The sequence below is a fragment of the Lolium rigidum genome, chromosome 6 (genome assembly GCF_022539505.1).
Source record: "Lolium rigidum isolate FL_2022 chromosome 6, APGP_CSIRO_Lrig_0.1, whole genome shotgun sequence".
Classification (NCBI taxonomy): domain Eukaryota; kingdom Viridiplantae; phylum Streptophyta; class Magnoliopsida; order Poales; family Poaceae; genus Lolium; species Lolium rigidum.
The window spans coordinates 212,537,099-212,557,683 of NC_061513.1; the positions used below are offsets into that span (position 1 = coordinate 212,537,099).

General features: G+C 43.5%; 1 protein-coding gene across 1 annotated transcript; it reads right to left on the minus strand.

The window, feature by feature from the left end:
- Positions 1-210: 210 nt before the first annotated feature.
- Positions 211-6,675, minus strand: LOC124660799 (ATP-citrate synthase beta chain protein 1). Its single transcript, XM_047198638.1, has 17 exons — positions 6,547-6,675; positions 4,612-4,723; positions 4,423-4,525; positions 4,221-4,286; positions 4,011-4,134; positions 3,507-3,641; positions 3,091-3,151; positions 2,929-3,005; positions 2,438-2,593; positions 2,206-2,334; positions 1,969-2,101; positions 1,740-1,867; positions 1,506-1,611; positions 1,359-1,435; positions 1,192-1,262; positions 777-1,061; positions 211-626 (listed from the first exon to the last, which is right to left on the minus strand). Exons 2-17 carry the CDS (start codon positions 4,709-4,711, stop codon positions 551-553), a joined length of 1,827 nt encoding a protein of 608 aa, XP_047054594.1. The 5' UTR covers positions 4,712-4,723; positions 6,547-6,675; the 3' UTR covers positions 211-550.
- Between the last annotated feature and the right edge of the window lie 13,910 nt (positions 6,676-20,585).

Consider the following 20,585-nt stretch of genomic DNA (forward strand, 5'->3'; position numbering starts at 1 on the left):
TTAAGAACCAAATCTCACCGGCCACTTTGGCTCCCTGGTACGTGCATCAATAGAAAAGACATGACCCACTGAAAATTCATATTTAACACCAATGAATAGACCAAAACAATTGAAATGCATGTCCATTTACAGTAGCCATGCTTATCCAGTAAGTTTCTGAAAAATCTTTAGCTCGTAGCAACAAGGCGTGGACATTTAATTGCAGAAAAATGGCAATACAGAATTCAGAATTTTGTGTTGGGGGGCCTCAAAACCATTACAGCACTACCCAAGTTGTCGAAGTAAATTCGAAGTTAACTTAATTGATATAACATGAAAGAATTATTAAGTATCCTTTTCCAATATCTGTTGAAGAATCTAAAACACTTACAATTGGAGCTTACATAAAACACACAACCAGTGTTCATTTGTAACGGTCTTCTCTCTCCATCTCTCCTAGTTCCATCAACATTTTCAGAACTTTGAATTCTATGCAATTATGCTCAATTTTATGTAGTGTACACACAGGTGGACAACCAATACGATGCCATGCTGAAAGAACAAGTCAGCCTCACTTGGTGTATAGGACATCCTCCCACGGGTGACGGTACAGAGGTTGCTTGAGCCTCTTCTGGTCAAAGGTGTGCCTGTAAATCCAAGTACCAGATTGGAAATATTATTAGAACTAACTACGTAATTAGAATAAAAATAATGTAGTTATAAGAACTGAATAAATGTTGGTCGCAAAAGCATGAGAAAATACTAATGAAATATCTCTATTGAAGAACATGACTCACCCAATTAGGCCAATTGAGCGTGCAAGCACAAAGAGTCCATTAAGATACCCAATCTCTACGATCTCGTCGATCTCTTGCTTGCTGAACATTCCACTCCCAGAAAGAAGATCCAAGAAAAGTGACCCAATGGCACCATCAACGTTCATAACCAAATTGTTGGCCTTTGACAGGGTGTAGGTCTCCACCTGAACAGCGTATTCCATGTACTTGACTGAAGGGAAATGTGTGTGAGCATATTTCTGTAAAAGCTGCACTCTCTTGTCCCTGTTATCTCTGCTCTTGATCCTAATAAGGAGACGCAAATGAAAATTTGAGAAAATACATCAGAACTTGTTGTACATTGGAGCAATAGATTTATATGTCTCAAATCCATTTTCAGGTGCAAGATTATTATGGTGTCATGTGTGTATTATACCTGTGACCAATCCCAGGGACACGGATTCCCTTCTTTTTCATGCCCTCAACAAATTCATAAGGCGTAAGACCCTAGAAGCAGTTGATACATTTTTATTAGAGCAATTAAAAATGCATAAATATAGAGCTGGAGAAAAAAATAAAGGGGTATGAAATAAGTTGACTCACCCTATCATATGCATCTTTGAAGTACCGAGCAGCGTCATCAATTGCACCACCAAATCGGGGGCCAATTGTCAACAATCCTGTGATGTTTTAACCGTAAGTCTTAGTAACATAACGGGACAAGTTTGCATGTATGAATTAAAAGCTCACCAGATACCAAGCTGGAAACAAGGTCCTTTCCAGCCCTGGCAGTAACTATAGAATTGTGAGCACCGGATACACAAGGACCATGATCGGCGCAAAGCATGATGCATATCTGTCAGACATATGAAGAAACCCTTTTAGGATCAAATGAACCCTAGATATAGAAGGGGGAAAGGTAAAAGATTATCACATTAGAGCTTGGATTTTTGTAGATTATCCTACATATTACCCATAGATTACCTCAATAAACTGAGTGCAATAACGAGGAAGGCTGCGCTTGAACCACAAAAGGGAAATAACATCGCCAACTCCATAACCCCGTTCAATAATTGTAGACATGGGTACACCAGCGTAGCAAGGTTCCTCACCTGCATCACACACATGCACATTTATTATTTCTGGGGAGGGACAGCAGTGCAAATAACAATTATACAGCATATGTAGAATAACATGTTGCCACCAATCTAACCTCTATCATCGGAGATAGTGGAGATAATGTGGGTGGGAGCTCGGACCTTCCCACTTTTAATTGCAGTTTTAAGATCCTCAGGAATGGGGGGAGGTGTGACCTCAGGGACGACAGGAACTTTTCCTTCCTCAACCTGCAAAAAAAATGAAACCCAAGCTTAGATTTCACAATACACAATTTTGTATCATTATACTTGAAAAGGCATCAGTCATGGTGTCGAAAATATTATCAGCATACCAGCTTCTCAAATGTCTCCTTAATCACGCTTTCGAGGGCTTCAAATGAAGTAGGGACAACTGCGCCAGCATCCCTTAGCGCCTGATTCTTACCTTGTGCTGATTCCAACTCACCACCACTCTTCGCACCCTGTTATACCAATAAATTAATAAACCAGATCTTTGCATACTGAGTGTACTGTTAAGCTCACATAACTCCAGGAAAAGAGAACACCAATTTGTTTAGAACTTACAGCATGGCCAAACTGGACCTCAGATTTGAATAGAGTTGCACATGTCCCGCTAACCCAAGCAACAACAGGTTTCTGAACCTTTCCTTGTTTCAAGGCTTCAACAAGTGAATACTCATCGCTTCCTCCAAGCTCCCCAAGAACAACCATCATTTTAACCTAAAGCCAACAAATAACACAATGTGAAGTTGATACACAATTGCTCCAGAGTTGACACTTGTACGCCATACAACTTTCATGTCCTAAAAATGTATATTGCAGACTGGATCCAAGACAATGGCCCAATATTATGGTAAAGGTGTTGCCTTCCAAAAATTAAAAGGTAAAAAGGATGTGACCAAGGAACATGTTACAGTGATGCCCTATGGATGGCCAATGATGCAGAGAAGAATAATTTCATATTCACAGGACAATTGTGCGACAAAGATGATGACCATTAAATTGCTACAGGAAGAAGGTTAACACTATCTATATAGAAATTTTAAGAGTGGAACCTGAGGTATGTTATTAAAACGCAGAATGTGATCTGAAAGAGTTGAACCAGGGTAAACATCTCCTCCAATTGCAATTCCTGAATATGTTAAGAAATTTAGCATTGGCACATTATTCATGTGCATCAGTAAATGTGACACTTTACACTTATCCAAAAGAGTTACCTTCATAAATACCATCTGTCACTCTTGCAATGGTGTTGTACATCTCATTTGACATGCCACCCTATTGAAGTAATAGAAGTTCAGTTTGGGTATGTACTAATCAGTCGTCAAATTCAAATTAAATAAGTGGAGTTCCAGAAAGTAAGCAAATCGAAAGTCAGGAGCTCCAGACATGTATTTACATTATAAGCATTTCCATAACAAAAAAAGATAAACCCCAAGCATTGTATTCAGGTTCTAAAGTTCCAAAAGCTCTGTTTGTAAACAACAAAGATGTCTTTACAGACAGTGGGTGTGCAACAGACGGTTTCTTTTTTTTTCTGTGAACTTTATTACAAATGCGAATTACACAGAAATACATATGGTGAAGTATCTTTTTGAGAAGTGATTTTATTAACACCAGAATTAAAGCATACCGATTTAGACACAAAACCAACAGATCCGGGCCTGTACAGCTTGCATTGAATTATGTTGTCAATGGTTCCAGCGGTATCACCAATCTTGAAAGCACCAGCCTGAACTCCTCCAACTGTCGCAGGTCCAATGATGACCTACAGATATCATTAAATCACTTCACAAACATAAACAATAAATATGCAAGCTACTGGCAACCTGCATTATATAACATGCCAACACCCATATCAGAAATGAGCAAAAGAAATTATCATATTGCTCAAGCTCACAGGCCATCATTGTGTTTACAAATTTTCCTAGAAGGATATGCTTCTTTAGTAATTATAATACTCCCTCCGTCCCAAAAAGGATGTCGCAGGTTTTCTACACCCAAATTTAGACAAATCTGCGCAGATCCTTTTTGGGGCGGAGGGAGTATATATTTTCTTACTAGGTGCTTTATGATGATAACCCGCAAAGAACACACAAATTTAGAAGCAGTAATTCATGTAAGATATAGTCCTTACCTTATTGTTAGCACGTGCATAGCTAATTAGCTGCTTTGCATCTGATTCAGGAACTCCTTCAGCTATAATGGCTACAACTCGGATAGTTGCCTGCTTTAAAGCTGACATTGAAGAAGCAGCCGCGCTGCAGATTCGCAAATACAATGCAAAATTGGAGTCGCTCCACATCATGCACTATTTCCCAGAAAGATTATCAAAACAATAACTAACCTCCGGAAGGATGCAAAGTTGATAAATACATCGGCAGTTGGGTGTGCGTTGCAAGCAGCTTCAATTCTACAAAAGGTACACGAATAGATAAGTTACATGAAAGTTGTGCTAGGCTGCTAGCAATCTGCTAGTGTACTAATATGTGCATCCGAAGAAACAACTGTATTCTCAGACAATATAAATGAAGGATCAGAGAACTCACGTAGGATGAACTGGAATAGCAATTTCTTCTTGTCCAAAGAAAAGTTTCTGGAACCCATCAGAACCAGGATTGATTATTCCAGCAACAGAAGGTGTTTCTCTCCCTATCAAGCAGTGCAAAGTCAATAAGGAACAAGCAAAACAAAACACTATGTAATCCTTTTTAACCAATGATAGGGAGAATATGTACCACAGAGGAAGTCAAAATCAAGCATGCGTTGGATAGGGAGTTGCTTGTAATTGTAGAATAATGCTTGGGTGGTTTTTGAGAAAATTTGACCCGTCGCCATGATTTACTTCCTCTGCAAAATTAACCGGTATTAACTAATGTACCACAGTAAGAGTTACTGTTTAGAAATAGCATAAATCATAAGCCCCCTAACAGCCATCAAAATGGTTGAATAAAATGAAATCATGTTAGCATAATGAAGCAAAAAAAATGATAAGATGGCTGCTCACAAAAAGGCAAACATTCTCCAGAATATTCGGAGAATCTTTTCAGTGAAATGAAACAATAAGGTCCTTCGCGTTTTCTCGAAAAAAAATATTTCGAACAACAGCTGGGAAGTACTTTTTATTAAAACAGTATTAAAAGAGAATAATTTTGATGATTTCAAACAATGGCCTACTGACATAACCTAGAGCAAACAAAAAGATACATCAGCAGTGCACGTTTAGGGCATATGGAAGAATCATGTATCATAGCCTCGTATCAACTATGAGAGAAGTCATAAGTTAAGTACATGATGAAAATGACAAGTCCAACATGTTAATGTGTTTATCAGTCGTAAATAATGTTCGCAGCTACCATAATGATACAAAGTTAGTTCCTTAAATAGTCAACCCGTATCTTTAATAAATTAGCGTGTGACGTCAACCAGGAGCAACTACGTGGCAGCAACGGAAAATATAACTGCACAAAAATACAAGCTACGTCTGTTCAAAATACGACACACGGAAAACCTAAACTGCATGATCCACAAAATTTACACCATATAAAGGAGCTGACATTTGCGCAGAACAGCAGATCTCAAATACGGTGACTAATACAATCTCACATTTTTTTAGCTCCAATTAAATCTATAGTAAATGTAAACATGCATGCTACCCACCAAGCTCAGAGTTCTCTACCCGCCATCACTCGGAGACGAACTATAATGAATACAGAGAAAAATTAGCAAGTGGTTAACTGAGCCAACGAAACTGACTCAGGAATACATGATCCAATACTTGTCCACGCGTGATTTTGTTTGTAAAACCGCCTGTAGAAGCACTGTCACCGAGAAATCCTACTAAAGGAGGACAATCGAGACCGCGCAATTTCAAATTGCCCAATCAACAAAAGTAATAGAGGAGTTAGTAATAGAATATGAATGAGCTGGAATCTGAGCAGAGCACCGGATCTCAGATGACATGATGCACGAGCACATTTTATTCCATAATTTCCCAACTACTCCCAATGCCTAAATCATGCTTGCATCCAAAGATTCAAATCTAGAGCAACACTAAGTTTAGGACCAGAGTTTTGTTCCAACCATTACTTCATAGAATTCATATAACGACTAAAAAAAGACCATTAGGAGTTAAGCTAGCCAAGTGGACTCCCAACCAAGTGAACATTCCAATTTCCAAACCCGACAAGTTTAAACTCTTGCCCATTGCTGCAATCAAATTACTAAACAGTTAGCAGTTGTAAACCACGAGATCTCCTCAGATCCACAGAAAAGGCGAGCGCGAGAGCCCAAATCCGACAAAACGCAGCCGAAGCTCTCAGGACTACAACGCGTCGATCCGGCAAAAACGAAGCAAAACTCATGGCAGAGGGGGCATTTCTCGGTCGATTTCGGGCCAGGCGCGGCAAGCAGGGTAGCGCATTCCAACCCGGAAAAAAAAAAACCAAAACCCCACAGAATCGAACACGGGGCGGGAGATCCCCACGGTACGCCGCGGGATCCCGCACACCGCGCGGCCAGGGCGGAGAGATCCGCAGATCCGCTGCGCCCACCGACCCGACCCACCAGCTGTTGGACCAAACGCCGGTGGGAGCAGTATGTAGCAGCAGGAGGAGAAAGAGTAGAGGGAGGTGCGTGGAGTGCATGTGGGAGCATGGTTTGGAGCGGCGAACCTTCCGAGGCGGGCGGCGCGAAGCGGGGGCGGAGTTGCTCGGCGACGGAATTTGATTCGGTTTGGTCTGTGTCTCGGGGACGGGGAGGGCAGACGGAGCACAAGGATTTATAGAGGAGTGTGGTGGAAGGTAGGGGATGGGCCGGTATGAAGTAGGCGATGCACGCCGCAGCTACCCACGACCTCCCGACGCCGCGATGACTGTTTGAACCGGGTCCATGAGCCACAGGGACGACTCGAGTTTCCTTTTGCCGATTTATTTCACTGCTGTAGAATGGCAACTGGATCTGGGATGGGAGGGCTACCATGTCGTATCCGATGGGTAGAATCTTATTTTGTACTTCAAACGCCCACTATGGCAAATCAATCCAAATGGAGAGAATGAAGAACATAGGAAGCATGGTGATCGCCGGAGAGGAGGGCGAAGAAGAATGACACCGCACCGCCACCCACATCCAGTAGCCACCCCTCCCCCCCCCCCCCATGACACTGACCTAACCACTGGCCATCGCCACCTGTGGCCAACACCTCGCCGCCTCACTTCCCCTCCCTCCTTAAACTGTCGCCTCTGTTGGTTCGCCCTTAGCCTTCCTCAAAGGTCCACTGCATTCGCACTGTCCTCCTCACCGGCACACCCCCACCCCTAAGTGTAGTGCTCGCCTACGGCTCGCTCTGGCATCATTGGTGTCTTCTCCAACGCGGCCCCTGGCGGTCGTGGAGGCGTCTTCGACGTCGGCTTGCATGGTGGGTGGTGACGGAGGAGGTCGTGGTGCGGTATAAGTGCAAAGAAAAATCGCGGCGGCGCATAAAAAAGGAAGGAAGGAAGGAAGAGAGGAAGTGATAAGGTCTAGGGTGGACGTTTGGGTGGGGCCCACATGGAGCGACACGTGTCAACACTAACCGTGCCCATGTGGTTGCGCGGTAAAATGATTATTCGCTTTAAACGTGCATCTTCTTTGTATATCATCCATTACAACATGTTATGGTATGGCGAATACCTAGTATCACGAATTTTTCCATTAACTTTCAAACACCTATGGTAAAATTTAGGATGACAATATGTATAGAACATTACAAACATATGCTCTCCTCCAATGTTAAGCTACCAGGTGTTATAGGAAGTATTTATCCTATTTATTTATTTATTTATTTATCAGTTTGTAGTGAATAACACCCTGAATTGTATGTGAAAGATATATGTGACTTAAACAATGACACCGGGCTGATCTTGCTCTAGATCCGCCTCTAGCTCTACTCAATACATTTTAGGAAATCCATCGTGTTGCACAACTAGGATAGAAACCACAAAGATATGCTAACCCAACAAAGTGTCAAATTGAAACCACAACGATACCTTTATCTAGCGAAGTGTAAAATATTATTCCTCTCTTCATTTTCGAGAATAAAACTAAGTCATCTAGGAAAAGTAGAGGTTCCAAAAGATGTGAAGAACCCTCCCGTGCACAATCCTCTTATCCACCAAAATGTCAAATATTAACATGCTCATCATGGTGGTATGGCTTCATGCTGCTCTTCAACTGAAGTTAGCCCATCAAGTATTAATATTTTTGGCGTGCTTGGAATTGTTTGTCTTTCTGGTTTTAGTGTTACACAAATGAAAAAGAGCTTAGTGTAGTTTGTCATTTAGTATATTTTTTGTTTAAAATTTTAATTGTGAATATGACTTACAAGTGGGTGGTATAAGTGGGATTCCACTTGAAATACTATTGGAAACTGCCCCACGTGTAGAAGAGTGATCCAACTAATCGCTGAATTAATATTAGTGAAGTTAAAATCTAAGTTTCATTTTTTTCTTGAGTAATCTTGCATTAAATAGTTTGCTCTGCTATGTTCTAATTAACACGTTTCAATAAAAAGTAGAATAAACTATCTCCAAGGGCGAAAATGTAATTGCATAAGGTAGCTATGAGGTTTGTAAAACGCCTTCCTTCGTTAAGGTGGTCCGATAATATCAGGATAATATTTCTTAACGGGGGTAATTTGATTATTAGATTTCCTTTACGCTTAGTTTTATTTTGTTCATTTCTTTTGCCTTCTTTGTCTTTAGTTAAATACTATGGATATGTCCTACAATATGACCATTATAGAACATATGCAAAACATTCAATGGAGCAGAAATGAGTCATCCAATCAATCGTGGATGGCGAATTTAGGAAGATACAAGAGCGACAACAGATGTTGAATGATTATTCGACCATTATTACTTTGCATGAACATCTTTGTGGTTGGTGTGCATCATGTGAACACCTCAAGTATCAATGTAAGTACGATCCCGACCCTGCGATAGATTATATGGTGGAAGTTTTAAATGTGATGCTACCATGGAGGTTGTGGAGCTCATGTTTACAGGTGCAAGTGAGATATTACAAAGAACAAGGGACATTCATCTAGGAAGTGCACTATATTCAAAGGCGTAGTCTCAATATTCTTCTTTCACCAAAAATATATTCAAGGAATGCGTTGGTAGAAAATTGTGCAGATAAAATTGCTACTGCCAAGCAAAAAAAAGGTAACCATTTGCAGGAACCACATACTCCAATGGTGGAAGAAGAGGAACACCAAAAAGAGGAACAAATGATGGAAACGTGCCATGAGGATCTTCCTCGTGTCATTGATAATATTTATGAAATTAACATGTAGGAACAAATGCATTATGATCACTATATTTTTTGTTTGCGGCACCACATGCGGCGGCTATCCAACTCAATATTAGTGCATCAGTTCTCTCTTGAGAGCGGGTATTATTTCCCTACATGATGTCATTCACGTTCTTTTTGGTGTCCGATTTAGGTCGGATCACTGAAGATGCCTTTAGGAGATACACACAAAAAATCATATAGTTTTGTAGCTTGATAGGTAGAGCCAGGAAGTGGTGCGGATGCCACCGGTCGTAATCGTACCGGCGCTCGCAGCCTCAGCTGTGCAGCCCATTTTTCCAAAACAGAAGGCAAGCAACTGTACGAGCACGCATACTACCAGCGCTCGTACCAGGAACACAAGACTGGTCACCTGGAACAGAACACAAGTCGGGCAACAACACAAGCGGGGGGCGTTCGGCGGTATCGTACCGAGCCAGGGGACCTTTCGTTGATTTATTTTGACGATCCAAGCCCAATGTTCTCCCTTTTATAACCTTCTAATAAATTTTCCGTTTACCCTATAAGCTCCCTAACCTTTAATTATCTTTAGAAAATTCTAGTACTTCGTATATTTCTTTTGTTCTTTTAGCCGGCTGTATACGAAAAGTTGTGTGTTCTATCTGTGTGCATTTTTTCGTAGGGACTTGGACGCTGTGTGGTGACATAGTATACGGTATGGTTCCAACCGTATGAATAACCACACCAGCCACTTTATTATTTTGTTTTTAAGATTGTCCCTACAAGTATTGTAAGATCTTCCTCGCTCAATAAATTTGTTGCAATTTAGAGGGGTATTCTCTCCTTAAGTGAGAGTCCCATCTGTTCAGCCTTAATGGAAGAAAAAAAACTCTAGCACATGGGTTGAGCATAAAACAGCTGTTTTCATCGCAAGTGCACTAAGTCAGAAACTAGGAGGCATGGACTCAGTTCGGCGGCTTAAACGTGGTACTCCCTCCGATTCATATTAATTGACTTCAATATGGATGTATCTAGAACTAAAATATGTCTAGATACATCCATATTAAAGTCAATTAATATGAATCGGAGGGAGTACTTGGGTTCACTTGCCGGTTATACTGACACTAGTTTTCTGCATCTGTGTACTAACCCTTGTGCTTCTAAAAGAAAAGAAAAAAATATCTTCACTTTGTTTTCTACCGGGTCTGCTTGGAAGGAAGCAGCTGAACCACATCATCAAGCATAAAATTTCATTAATGTATGATTTTTTTTATGAAATTCTAACGATGTAAGGTTGGTCATAGTGGGGAGTAACTTAGACTAGTAACATATGTCATGTTACTAGTCTAGGTTACTACCTTCATAGTGGGTAGTAACTTATATGTGGTGACATGTATTGCATCATTTATTATGTTGTAGACTCATCTTGCCTTGATGTGTGTGATGTTATAGTAACATAGCTAGTTACCACCTCACTCTCTTTCTTCATTTATTAGCATGTCATGTCACCAAAATGCCTTGATATGTGTGATGTTACTAGCTATGTTACTCCCACTATGAGTAGTCTAAGGGTTTTATAACTACTGAAGGAGAGGCCTTTTTAGCCTTGTTGGTAAATGGGCCACCGTTAGCTTGTTCAAAACTTGAGAAAGTTACCTCCCACTCCTATAGCACCTGCATTTTCTCTTATTTTTATAGTCTATTAAGCTTAGTACCTATGAGATGCGATGGATCTTGGTTCAAGGAAGCACAGGGACGTTTCCAGTTGACGTGCCACAACGATATGTGTCTTGCTAGTCGTAGCGGGCCTGTTCATCGACTCACAAAACCTCGTTAGAGATGGTACTTCTTCGAATCTAGCAATGGTGGAGGCTCGACGTCTCCTCAAACATGTGCTTATGAGACGTTGGAGTTTGACGGCGGTCGCTAGTTTCGACGAGTGCAGAAACCTGTTATATTATGATCCAAATTCATATACTAAAGAGAGGCTAACTTCTGACAAGCGGAGCGAGGCCCGTCGCCTATATATACATCTTGTAAGCTACCGACTAGGGTTTATCAGATTATAAGATAACCACCGGAGTTTGTAAACACTCCCCGATATAGTGAAGTATTTGCTGGCTAGCGCCCGTGGTTTTTTCCCCTTCTGTGTTGGAAAGGGTTTTCCACGTTAAATCTTGTGTCTCGCTGCGTTTTCCTTTATCGTTTTTCGTTATTTGTTTGTCGCGTTTATAACAAACCCTAAGGATGGTTCTTTATCTTTCTATATTTTAGGGTTCTATCTGCAAAGTTTCCAGAAAAAGTGGTTTCTCCTGGTTCGTTTTCAGTTTCCACGTTTGTTGGTTCATGTAAGTTGATTTTTTATTAATGAAATTTGTGGTTGTTCTCGGAAAAACTATACACACTTTTTTTTTGGCATAGAACCAAAATTGAAGAGAAGAAAACTAACAAGTGTTGCAACTGGACATCCAACATAAGCCTATGAAAGTATGGGCTAGTTCAAAGTTAACTAATTCGCCAAGAAAAAGCTACAACTAACTGAACCAATTTTAACCATGATCGGGCGATGCTCTGCGTATCTAACTACCATGCATAAGCAAATCAATCTTTCAGGTCCAAACCGTTTTGCCCCGCTCCTCTCTCTCAGGCGGCGGGCAGTAGATCCCATCTCCACCGGCGTGAGCTTTCTGCCCCTCTCCCTCCGCTTGCCGCTCCGGCGGCAGGAGGGGGAAGGGACCTCGTTCCTCCGTTCTGTAGTTAGGGCTTGTCTGTTGTGGTGCGTCGTTAGAATGGTGGGAGCGGCGTCCGAGCAAATAAATCTTTCTCAACTCCAGTCCCACACCGGTGGTGACCTGCATGGCGGCGTCTCGGAGTTGTTGGCAGCGTGGGCTTGTCGATTTGTCAGGTCGGCAGCTTGTTTTTCTCGCCGTTCTTCAGATCTGGTGAGATCTGTTTCTTGACGTGTCGTCGGTGTTTGTCGTTGTCCACGACGGGGCTGGGGGCCGGGGCGAGGTGGATGCTCTGGAGCAAGAATGCTGGTCCGGGGGTGGTTGATTTGTCGTTATTCATTAACTTCGTCGATGGGATGTGGAGCATCTTGGTCCAAGATAGCACGGAGATGTCCCCTAGTCGACGTGTCATAGTGACATGTGCCTGGCTGCTTGAGCCTGTTCATCGACTCACAAAGCTTTATTGACGACAGTGCTCTTTTAGATCTAGCAATGGTGAAAGCTCGACGTCTCTTTCAGCGTCTATTTTTGTGTGTGGTCTCTTCAAATCTCAACTGTTAGCTCGATTTTGGACAATAATCCAACACCCATGATATGAGGCCCAAGAGTGCTGAAGCAGGCCAACACCCAGTTAACTCGATTTTTCTTCTGGATCTGTTTCCAACAAGTCTTTCGTTAGGAACAATGCAGTCTAGCTGGCCAAGCAAGGGACCGTACCTGCCATCAACCAGTCGGAGTGTCCCAATCAGGTTGTAAATTCGGTAGATAGGCAGAGCCGCGGAAGAAGGCTAGATGGCGCTCTCGGGTGCTAACTCCCAACAAAACCAGTTGGTGTGTAGCAGTAGCAGTCAGCTCTCACCTAATCATTCCTCGTAATCTCATATTTGTATTATATTAGTGTGCACTGTCCATTGAAACCTTTGGTCGTACCGAAGATTGAAAGGAATTTTTAAAATCGAACAGGTTTGTTTGGTTGCTGGTGCGTGACCAATTTGTCCTTTAGATTGTTTGCAGAGCCTTCCAGTCAAAGCAAGGAACGAGATCCTCTGACGTAGGTTGAAAAACTGCAGAGGGAAGTAGCTTGTTCTCGTCCGCTCATCTCCCATCTAACGGCAGCAACTCGAAGCGGTACAAAAAGGCGGCTCCGGCTGAGGAAAAGACCCGAGAGAAGTAATTCGCTCGAACCTGGAAGCTAGACATGCTCTTCTCGTCAATGCGCTGCAATTCTAAGCAACATTTGGCATTCAGTTTATTTCAGAATTCATATGAGCGCGGGCGTTGTGCAGCCTACTTCGTCCGTGGAGCGAGTGTGCGAGCGACCCAAAGGCAACGGGGCGACGCATATTAGAAGTTTAAAATATCCGTACGTGTCCGTTTAGGTCAGCCTAAATGGTTTAAATTGACCGCGCGTCCGTTTCCGCTGGGTACCTGGCGGCATGACACATTTTTTGGGTTTAGCTTTTATTCAACATAAAACATAATTGACATAGTGAAGAAAAGAAAATATAAAATATAAACTAACATGAAGCCTGCGTCTACTCCCGTCGTCGTAGTCGAGCACGACGAAATTCGGTATCTTCCACGGCTAGTTGGCAACTGGCGGAACATACGCTGGTGCCGCCGGCGCTGGAAGTGGAGGAGGAGCAGCCCACAGATTGAACGACGGAGGTGGAGGCGGCGGTTGCGGGGCCGAGTTTTGGAGCGCCCGTTGTAGGGCCTCTTCCTCCGTGAGGTCTGGCGACATGATGTCGGTGGCGTATCAGGGGAGCAGTGGTTGTACTGGTCGGTCCACCTCCAAGACGAGGGCGTCGAGCCTATCGATCTCATCATCGGTCGTCGTCGGCGGGAAGTTGAACTTCCGGCCCTCCGCCATGGCCGCCTGCCAGTCGTGGTAGATGCATGCGACAAAGTCGTCTAGGTCATCCTTGGTCTCCTCGTTGTGGTAGGCCAGCGTGTCGTAGTCCTCGTCGTCGCCGTCTGGTGGAGGCGCCGACGGCTGCCGTGCCCGTCTTCCTCCTCGGTCTCGCGCCAGCTGTGCCAGCTATTTGAGTCGATGGTGAAGGCGGGATCGGCGCGGAGGTCCGGCGGCAGGTACCGCCGCCTGCGCCGGATCTCTGCGCTCTTATCTGGCTCCCGCAGAGGCACGGGCAGGACAGGCACCCGGAGGTGGCTGAGCCGCCAGCCGACGCCAGGCAGGTTCATGTCCCGCCAGCTGTGCCACGGCATCCAGCTCTGGTGCATGAGTCGCGCCACCTCGATAGGCAGCGACACCCTATTCGTCTGCTCCACCTTCTTGGTGGCGCAACCAGATGCTTCAGAGTCGTGCTTCTTCTTTTCCATGGTTATGCGGTGGCGCGCGGCGGTGAGGGCGTGAGTGGTGGTGTCGGTGGTGTGGACAATGGTATGAACGACGCCGATCGACTGTCAAAGGCCGGGCGCGCGCGAGACACGATGCCATTGATGGCGGCGCAGAAGCCCAGCCATTGCCCGCTAGTCATGGTGCGGAAGGAAGTGACGCCATTGATGGCAAAGACTGTGGCGCAGACGCGGAAGCGAAGATCACCGTAGAGACGATCGCGGAAACGATACGATCGATACGACTCGCTGCCAGGCGGGCCTGTTGGAAAAGCGAGCAATCACTTGACGCGTCCGCGTAGCGTCTGCCGCCACGCATCCAAGACGCAAATATGCGCCGTGTTTGCGTCTCCACGGACAACTCAGTCATTATGCATCGAGTCGCTGGACCTAAGGGCATCTCCAGCGGGCCGACGCATTTCGGACGTCCGAAATGTCCGTTTGCGTCGGCCCGCGGACGCGATGTGGCCCATAGCGACCGTTTGCGTCTTGGGTACCTCCAGCGGTGCCGACGCATTTTTTTATCGGGGACATCGTCAAGCTCGCTAATGGCGTTTTACGTCCCGTCGAGGACTGCCTCCGGCGATTAACTGTTCCCGCGCGACGATGGCGCCAGCCCTTCCGGCGGCCAGTAGTATGGCGCGCGACTGCGAGTAACCGAGGCCGGTGTAGGCCGCGCGACGGCGAGTAGGTACGACCGTTGTAGTTTTAGGTTAACTCGACTAACCATCTCTGTAAAGATGGTCCTTTTGGCCAGTCAATAGTAATGAAAAAATCTTTTTCTTACCTAGTCACTGCCGACCGGGCCCGGATGTACCCAACGCGGACAGATTCCGCGACCGCCGAGCGTCCGCGGAGACGCAAACCTGACGCATATTTGGGTCAGGTTTGATTCTCCACGAACGACTCGATCACTTTGCATCGCGCCGCTAGAGCAGGCCTCCCAGACCGGTCACAGCGTCGCTGGAAATGCCCTAATGCATCGCCGCGTTGAAAATACCGTAGTGGCGACGGCGAATGGGGGAGTTCGGGAAACGAGATGTTCTTTCCGTCGCCTCTTCCTTGGGCTGGGCCTGGGGTCGGCTGTGTCTCTACGTTTCCACGATGCTTCAAGTTGTTGCCGTCAGATGGGATGGGAGATGAGCGGACGAGAACCAGCTACTTCCCTCTGCAGTTTTTCATTCTATGTCAGAAGATCTCGCTCCCAAAGCAAGTGAACAAAAATGATTGTCTCAAAAAGGGGACAGAAAGAGAGATGGTGATCTGTTTGTTATGGGCTGTAGGCATATTGGCCAGTGGAAACTTGTCATTGGAACGCTAACAGTGTTGACATAACAAATGTATGTGTTAAGAAATGTATATATTGTTACCGTGCAAGTATATATATTTTATCAATTAGACCTCTCGTTTTGGAGGTACCATGCATATGCTACACTAGTGTATGATAGTTCCTCTTGAGTGAAGAGTATTATAAGGTCGGTATCTTAATCGAAAAAATGAAATATAGATTTTAAAAAGGACTCAAACATTCTTTAGACAAATGTTGGTAGCCGTTAGTTGATGAATGATGACCGTCCCAACCGCGGATCAAGTGCTACCGCTATGACACATATCAACCAACTACTTGTTCAGTTATTCCTCATGCTTACATAGTAAGTAGTCAAGTGTAATACTAGTCATAGTGGGGAGTAACATATAGTAGTGTTATGCATATGACACTACTCTATGTTACTAATTAGCTTGTAGACTCATTCTATCTTAAAAAGTGTGATGTTATGGTAACATAGTTAGTTACCACAATATTTCTTTCTTCATTTAATAGCATGTCATGTCATCAATTTGCTTAGTTGGTAATGCATGTAGATCTATGTTACTACATTAGTTACTCCCACTATGAGTAGTCTAATGGAAACCAGAAATGACCTGGCCGAGTCACCACTCGCTAGTGTACTAGTTGGACCGTGCCATATCCTGTTGTGTTGCATAAACTTTAGTATTCGGTGTGTGTCACCCTATGATGTGTTGATGGTCCTGTAAATAGTTAAATGCCAGATCAGTCACCTGGACTTCTTGAAATGTGATCCACGGGATTTCGTGAAACACTACTTCAGTCTCGAACGAGGGCTCAGTAGAATCCTGGATCTACCCCTTGACAAGATGAACTCTGGGTACTGGGTAGTGAATCACCTGGCGGCGACAACTCAGCTTTTCATCGCCACACTTTGAAAAGATCCATTTGCTACATTAACAAATGAAACAAAGAACTATGAAGTACTACCTCTGGACCTTTTTAATTGACGCGATCCAACCCATGTTTCTGAACGATGCTAGCTGAAAACAACATCTACTCGCGTCCATTAAATCCGGACGGAGGGAGTAGTTGCATATTAAGCATAAGACATTCTAAACTCTAACACTCAAACAGTTGAATAATAAAGATAACCATAAACATCTTAGCTAACTAGGACGGTAAATAGGATATTAAACTAGTAGGATAAGTAGCATATAAGGCTAGTATACAAACATAAGAGCTCCTACCCCGGTAATTCCAGTCTAAACTATCTACCTAAAATAAGATCGCTAGCGCCTAGGGGTGGTCTGGCACCCTCCTGGCCCATCTTGGCCTCCCCTTCTGGCTTCCCCCGTCATCTGGAAAACTAGGATTTTTCTGTATATTTTCTGGGAATTGTTGGCCTTCAGAAATATGGTGTCTTGACGGTCCTTTTTCCAGCAGAATCCTGGCTCCGGTGGTTAATTCTCCAGTAATCATCAAACATACAAAAATAGATGGAATGATATAAGTATCACCTCTAAATATGAAATATATCAATGAATAACAATAAATTATGATATAAAATAGTGATGCAAATTGGACGTATCAACTCCCCCAAGCTTAGACCTTGCTTGTCCCCAAGCGAAACTGAACTTAGTAAACCAGACCACGGGTTTATGGAGTGAAGTGTCGATAAAAAAAATACGGACAAGAAGCATCATACTTACCAATACACAAGTCATTATAGACAGCAACTTCTTCTTATATAATCCAACTTGCAATGAGTAAGGAGTCACTAAGTAGAAGTGCATAGAGGAAATCATAATTGATGATGGAAAACTTTCGTTCTTGGTCAAAGAACAATTAACAAGTTGTACTTATCTTTCGAGCAGAGTCTTTATATTAGAGCTTCTTGCAGAAATCACATGCTCAATCATTACAATCTCTTTTCAATCATAGATAGCTTTCAGAGTTATATTCATTCAGATAAAAGCATTGTGCCACACAAGGAAGAATAAAAGAGAGGGCAATAGGTTTACTGACTCGACATAAAAGTAAAAGAAAGGTCCTGCGTAGAGGGAAACAAGATTACTCATGTGCTAGAGCTTTATTTTGTTTTAAATGCAATAGGAGCGTTGAAGATATATTTTGAGAGGCATGCATGTCTATGTCAACGAATGGCATTGAACAATCTATCAACTTTTCATATAGTGACCTCAAGAGCGGCTCCCATGTAGTTCTCCATTATACACCATTATTTAGGATCTCTCCAGTACATAATGTGCGGAGCATTGTTTGCTTATTTGTTTATTTTATATTTTGTTTGGGATGGGCCCCCAGCGCCTTGCTCTTTTTGCAAAATTAAGGACTTAGCACATTGTCCATGCTAGTCATGGAATGAAGTCACGAAAAGATAATAAACCATTCAATACTTCCTCATGAGCTAAGAACAAAACAGAAAACAGGTAGTAATGTTTGAAGGTTTAAAGGTAACACACAAGCAATTCACTTTGGAGTGGCAGTGAAACACCACATATAGGTAGATATGGTGGTCACAAATGGCATGCATTTTTGGTTCATGGTTTGGATGCATGAGAAGCATTCCCACTCAGTACATGTCTTTGGCTAGCAAGGTTGGGTAGCAAGAATAAGAGTTGAGAAATACAAATAAATATACATGTGATAGAAAACAATCATGCAATCTTTCTTGGAAGTACAAACAATTCAATCTTAAGAATATTAAGCTTATGAGCCAACAAGAAAGAAAGACAATGGAATAATATATCTACATGTATTTCTCTCTTTTCTACTTAAGCCTCAAAGTATTGTTGCTACTGACCAATGCTAAGTTTGCCAAGACCAACTAGAATTACTTAATGCTCCCAAAGTGATACCAATACTAACCAACAATATTAATCATATGATAGAAATTGCAAACTAAGATAAGGTGTGCAAAAAGTAAATGATAAAGACTTCTCATTAATATTCCATAAAGGCAACTCACACCAATAGATACATAGATAATCAACTAAAGGAGATATACTTCCACACTGCAAACTATCATATATGATAACTCCAAGTCTCCACTACTCATGATATGAATCGACTGAAAAGTAAATAGGTAAAAGACAATAGTGTGATACCGCGGCACTCCCACAAGCTTGGAACAAGCCAAGGGGATGCCAATACCAGTGATGAATTACTCCTTCGGTGGTGATCTTGAAGATCATCTTCCGGCAGCTCCTTGCCCTTGTTGTTGTTGGTGGAGACCATGGTGCCTCTAAAATCGAGAACAAATCTTGGCAGAAACAGATCGAAACGAAAACACGACGAGAACACGATATACGGACCTCGGGAATCCGGGGGATTATATAAAAAAAAGTTACATAACAAAAGGAAGAGAACAAGGTGAAACTGGGTCGGAGAGGGGATCCAGGGCGCCCAGACCATGCCTAGGCGCGGCCTGGAGCTGGCACGCGCCTAGGGGTGGTCTGGTGCCCCTGGGCACCTTTTCCTACCACTACAAGAAAAGTTGCCATGGCCGACGAAGTTGAAGTCGCGCCGTGGTTGCTGGTGTACCATGGCCGACGATTTTTGGTCCCTCCGTGGTGCATGTCAAAACTTTTTTTCTCGTTTTTGAGGCCACCTAGCCCGACGAAAGCGGCCAAAACGTCGCGTATGGTGGCCCGGGACGTGGTGCATCTCGAAATCTCGGGTTCGCCGGCCGAGTCAACGCAAATCCGCACCGCCGAGGGATGTAGGGCCCGGATGGCAGCCTCTCCGGCATTGTTTTTTTTCTCGATCGCGCCATCTCGTTCAACGTTCTCCGATCGAGCCGTTTACGATGCGGGATCATGGGTCCCACATGTCATCCTCTATGAACCAAAATTCTTTCTATTCTTGGATTTTTTTTGACCCCCGATTTCTGGCTACTTCCTTTTTCTTTTGATCCCTTGCCGCCTTGGAAACGTTGAGACCGCTGCCGCTAAATGGGACCCGCATGTCATCCTCTATGTGCAATCAACTTTCTTTTCTTGGAGTTTTTTTTGGCACCTCAAATTTGGTCACTTGCCTTTTTCTTTCGATCCCCCGCCGCCTCTCAAACGGTGATACCGCTGTCGCTAACCGGGACCCGCATGTCATCCTCTATGTACTATAAAACTTTCTTTTCTTGAATTATTTTTGGCACCTCATATTTGGTCACTTACCTTTTTCTTTCGATCCCCTGCCGCCTCTCAAACGGTGATACCGCTCCTGCTAAATGGGACCCGCATGTCATCCTCTATGTACTATAAAACTTTCTTTTCTTGGAGTTTTTTTTGGCACCTCAAATTTGGTCACTTGCCTTTTTCTTTCGATCCCCTGCCGCCTCTCAAACGGTGATACCGCTGTCGCTAACCTGGGACCCGCATGTCATCCTCTATGTACTATAAAACTTTCTTTTCTTGAATTATTTTTGGCACCTCATATTTGGTCACTTGCCTTTTTCTTTCGATCCCCTGCCGCCTCTCAAACGGTGATACCGCTGCTGCTAACTGGGACCCGCATGTCATCCTCTATGTACTATCAAACTTTCTTTTCTTGAATTATTTTTGGCACCTCATATTTGGTCACTTACCTTTTTCTTTCGATCCCCTGCCGCCTCTCAAACGGTGATACCGCTGCCGCTAAATGGGACCCGCATGTCATCCTCTATGTACTATAAAACTTTCTTTTCTTGGAGTTTTTTTTGGCACCTCAAATTTGGTCACTTGCCTTTTTCTTTTGATCCCCTGCCGCCTCTCAAACGGTGATACCGCTGCTGCTAACTGGGACCCGCATGTCATCCTCTATGTACTATAAAACTTTCTTTTCCTGAATTATTTTTGGCACCTCATATTTGGTCACTTACCTTTTTCTTTCGATCTCATGCCACGTTTGAAACGTTGAGGAACCTGCAGGCTCATGGGACCCGCATGTCATCCTCTATGTACTATAAAACGTTCATTTTCTTGGTTTTTTTTACCCTCGATTTTTGGCAATTTCTTTTTTCTTTTGATCCCTGCCGCCTCTCAAACGGTGATAC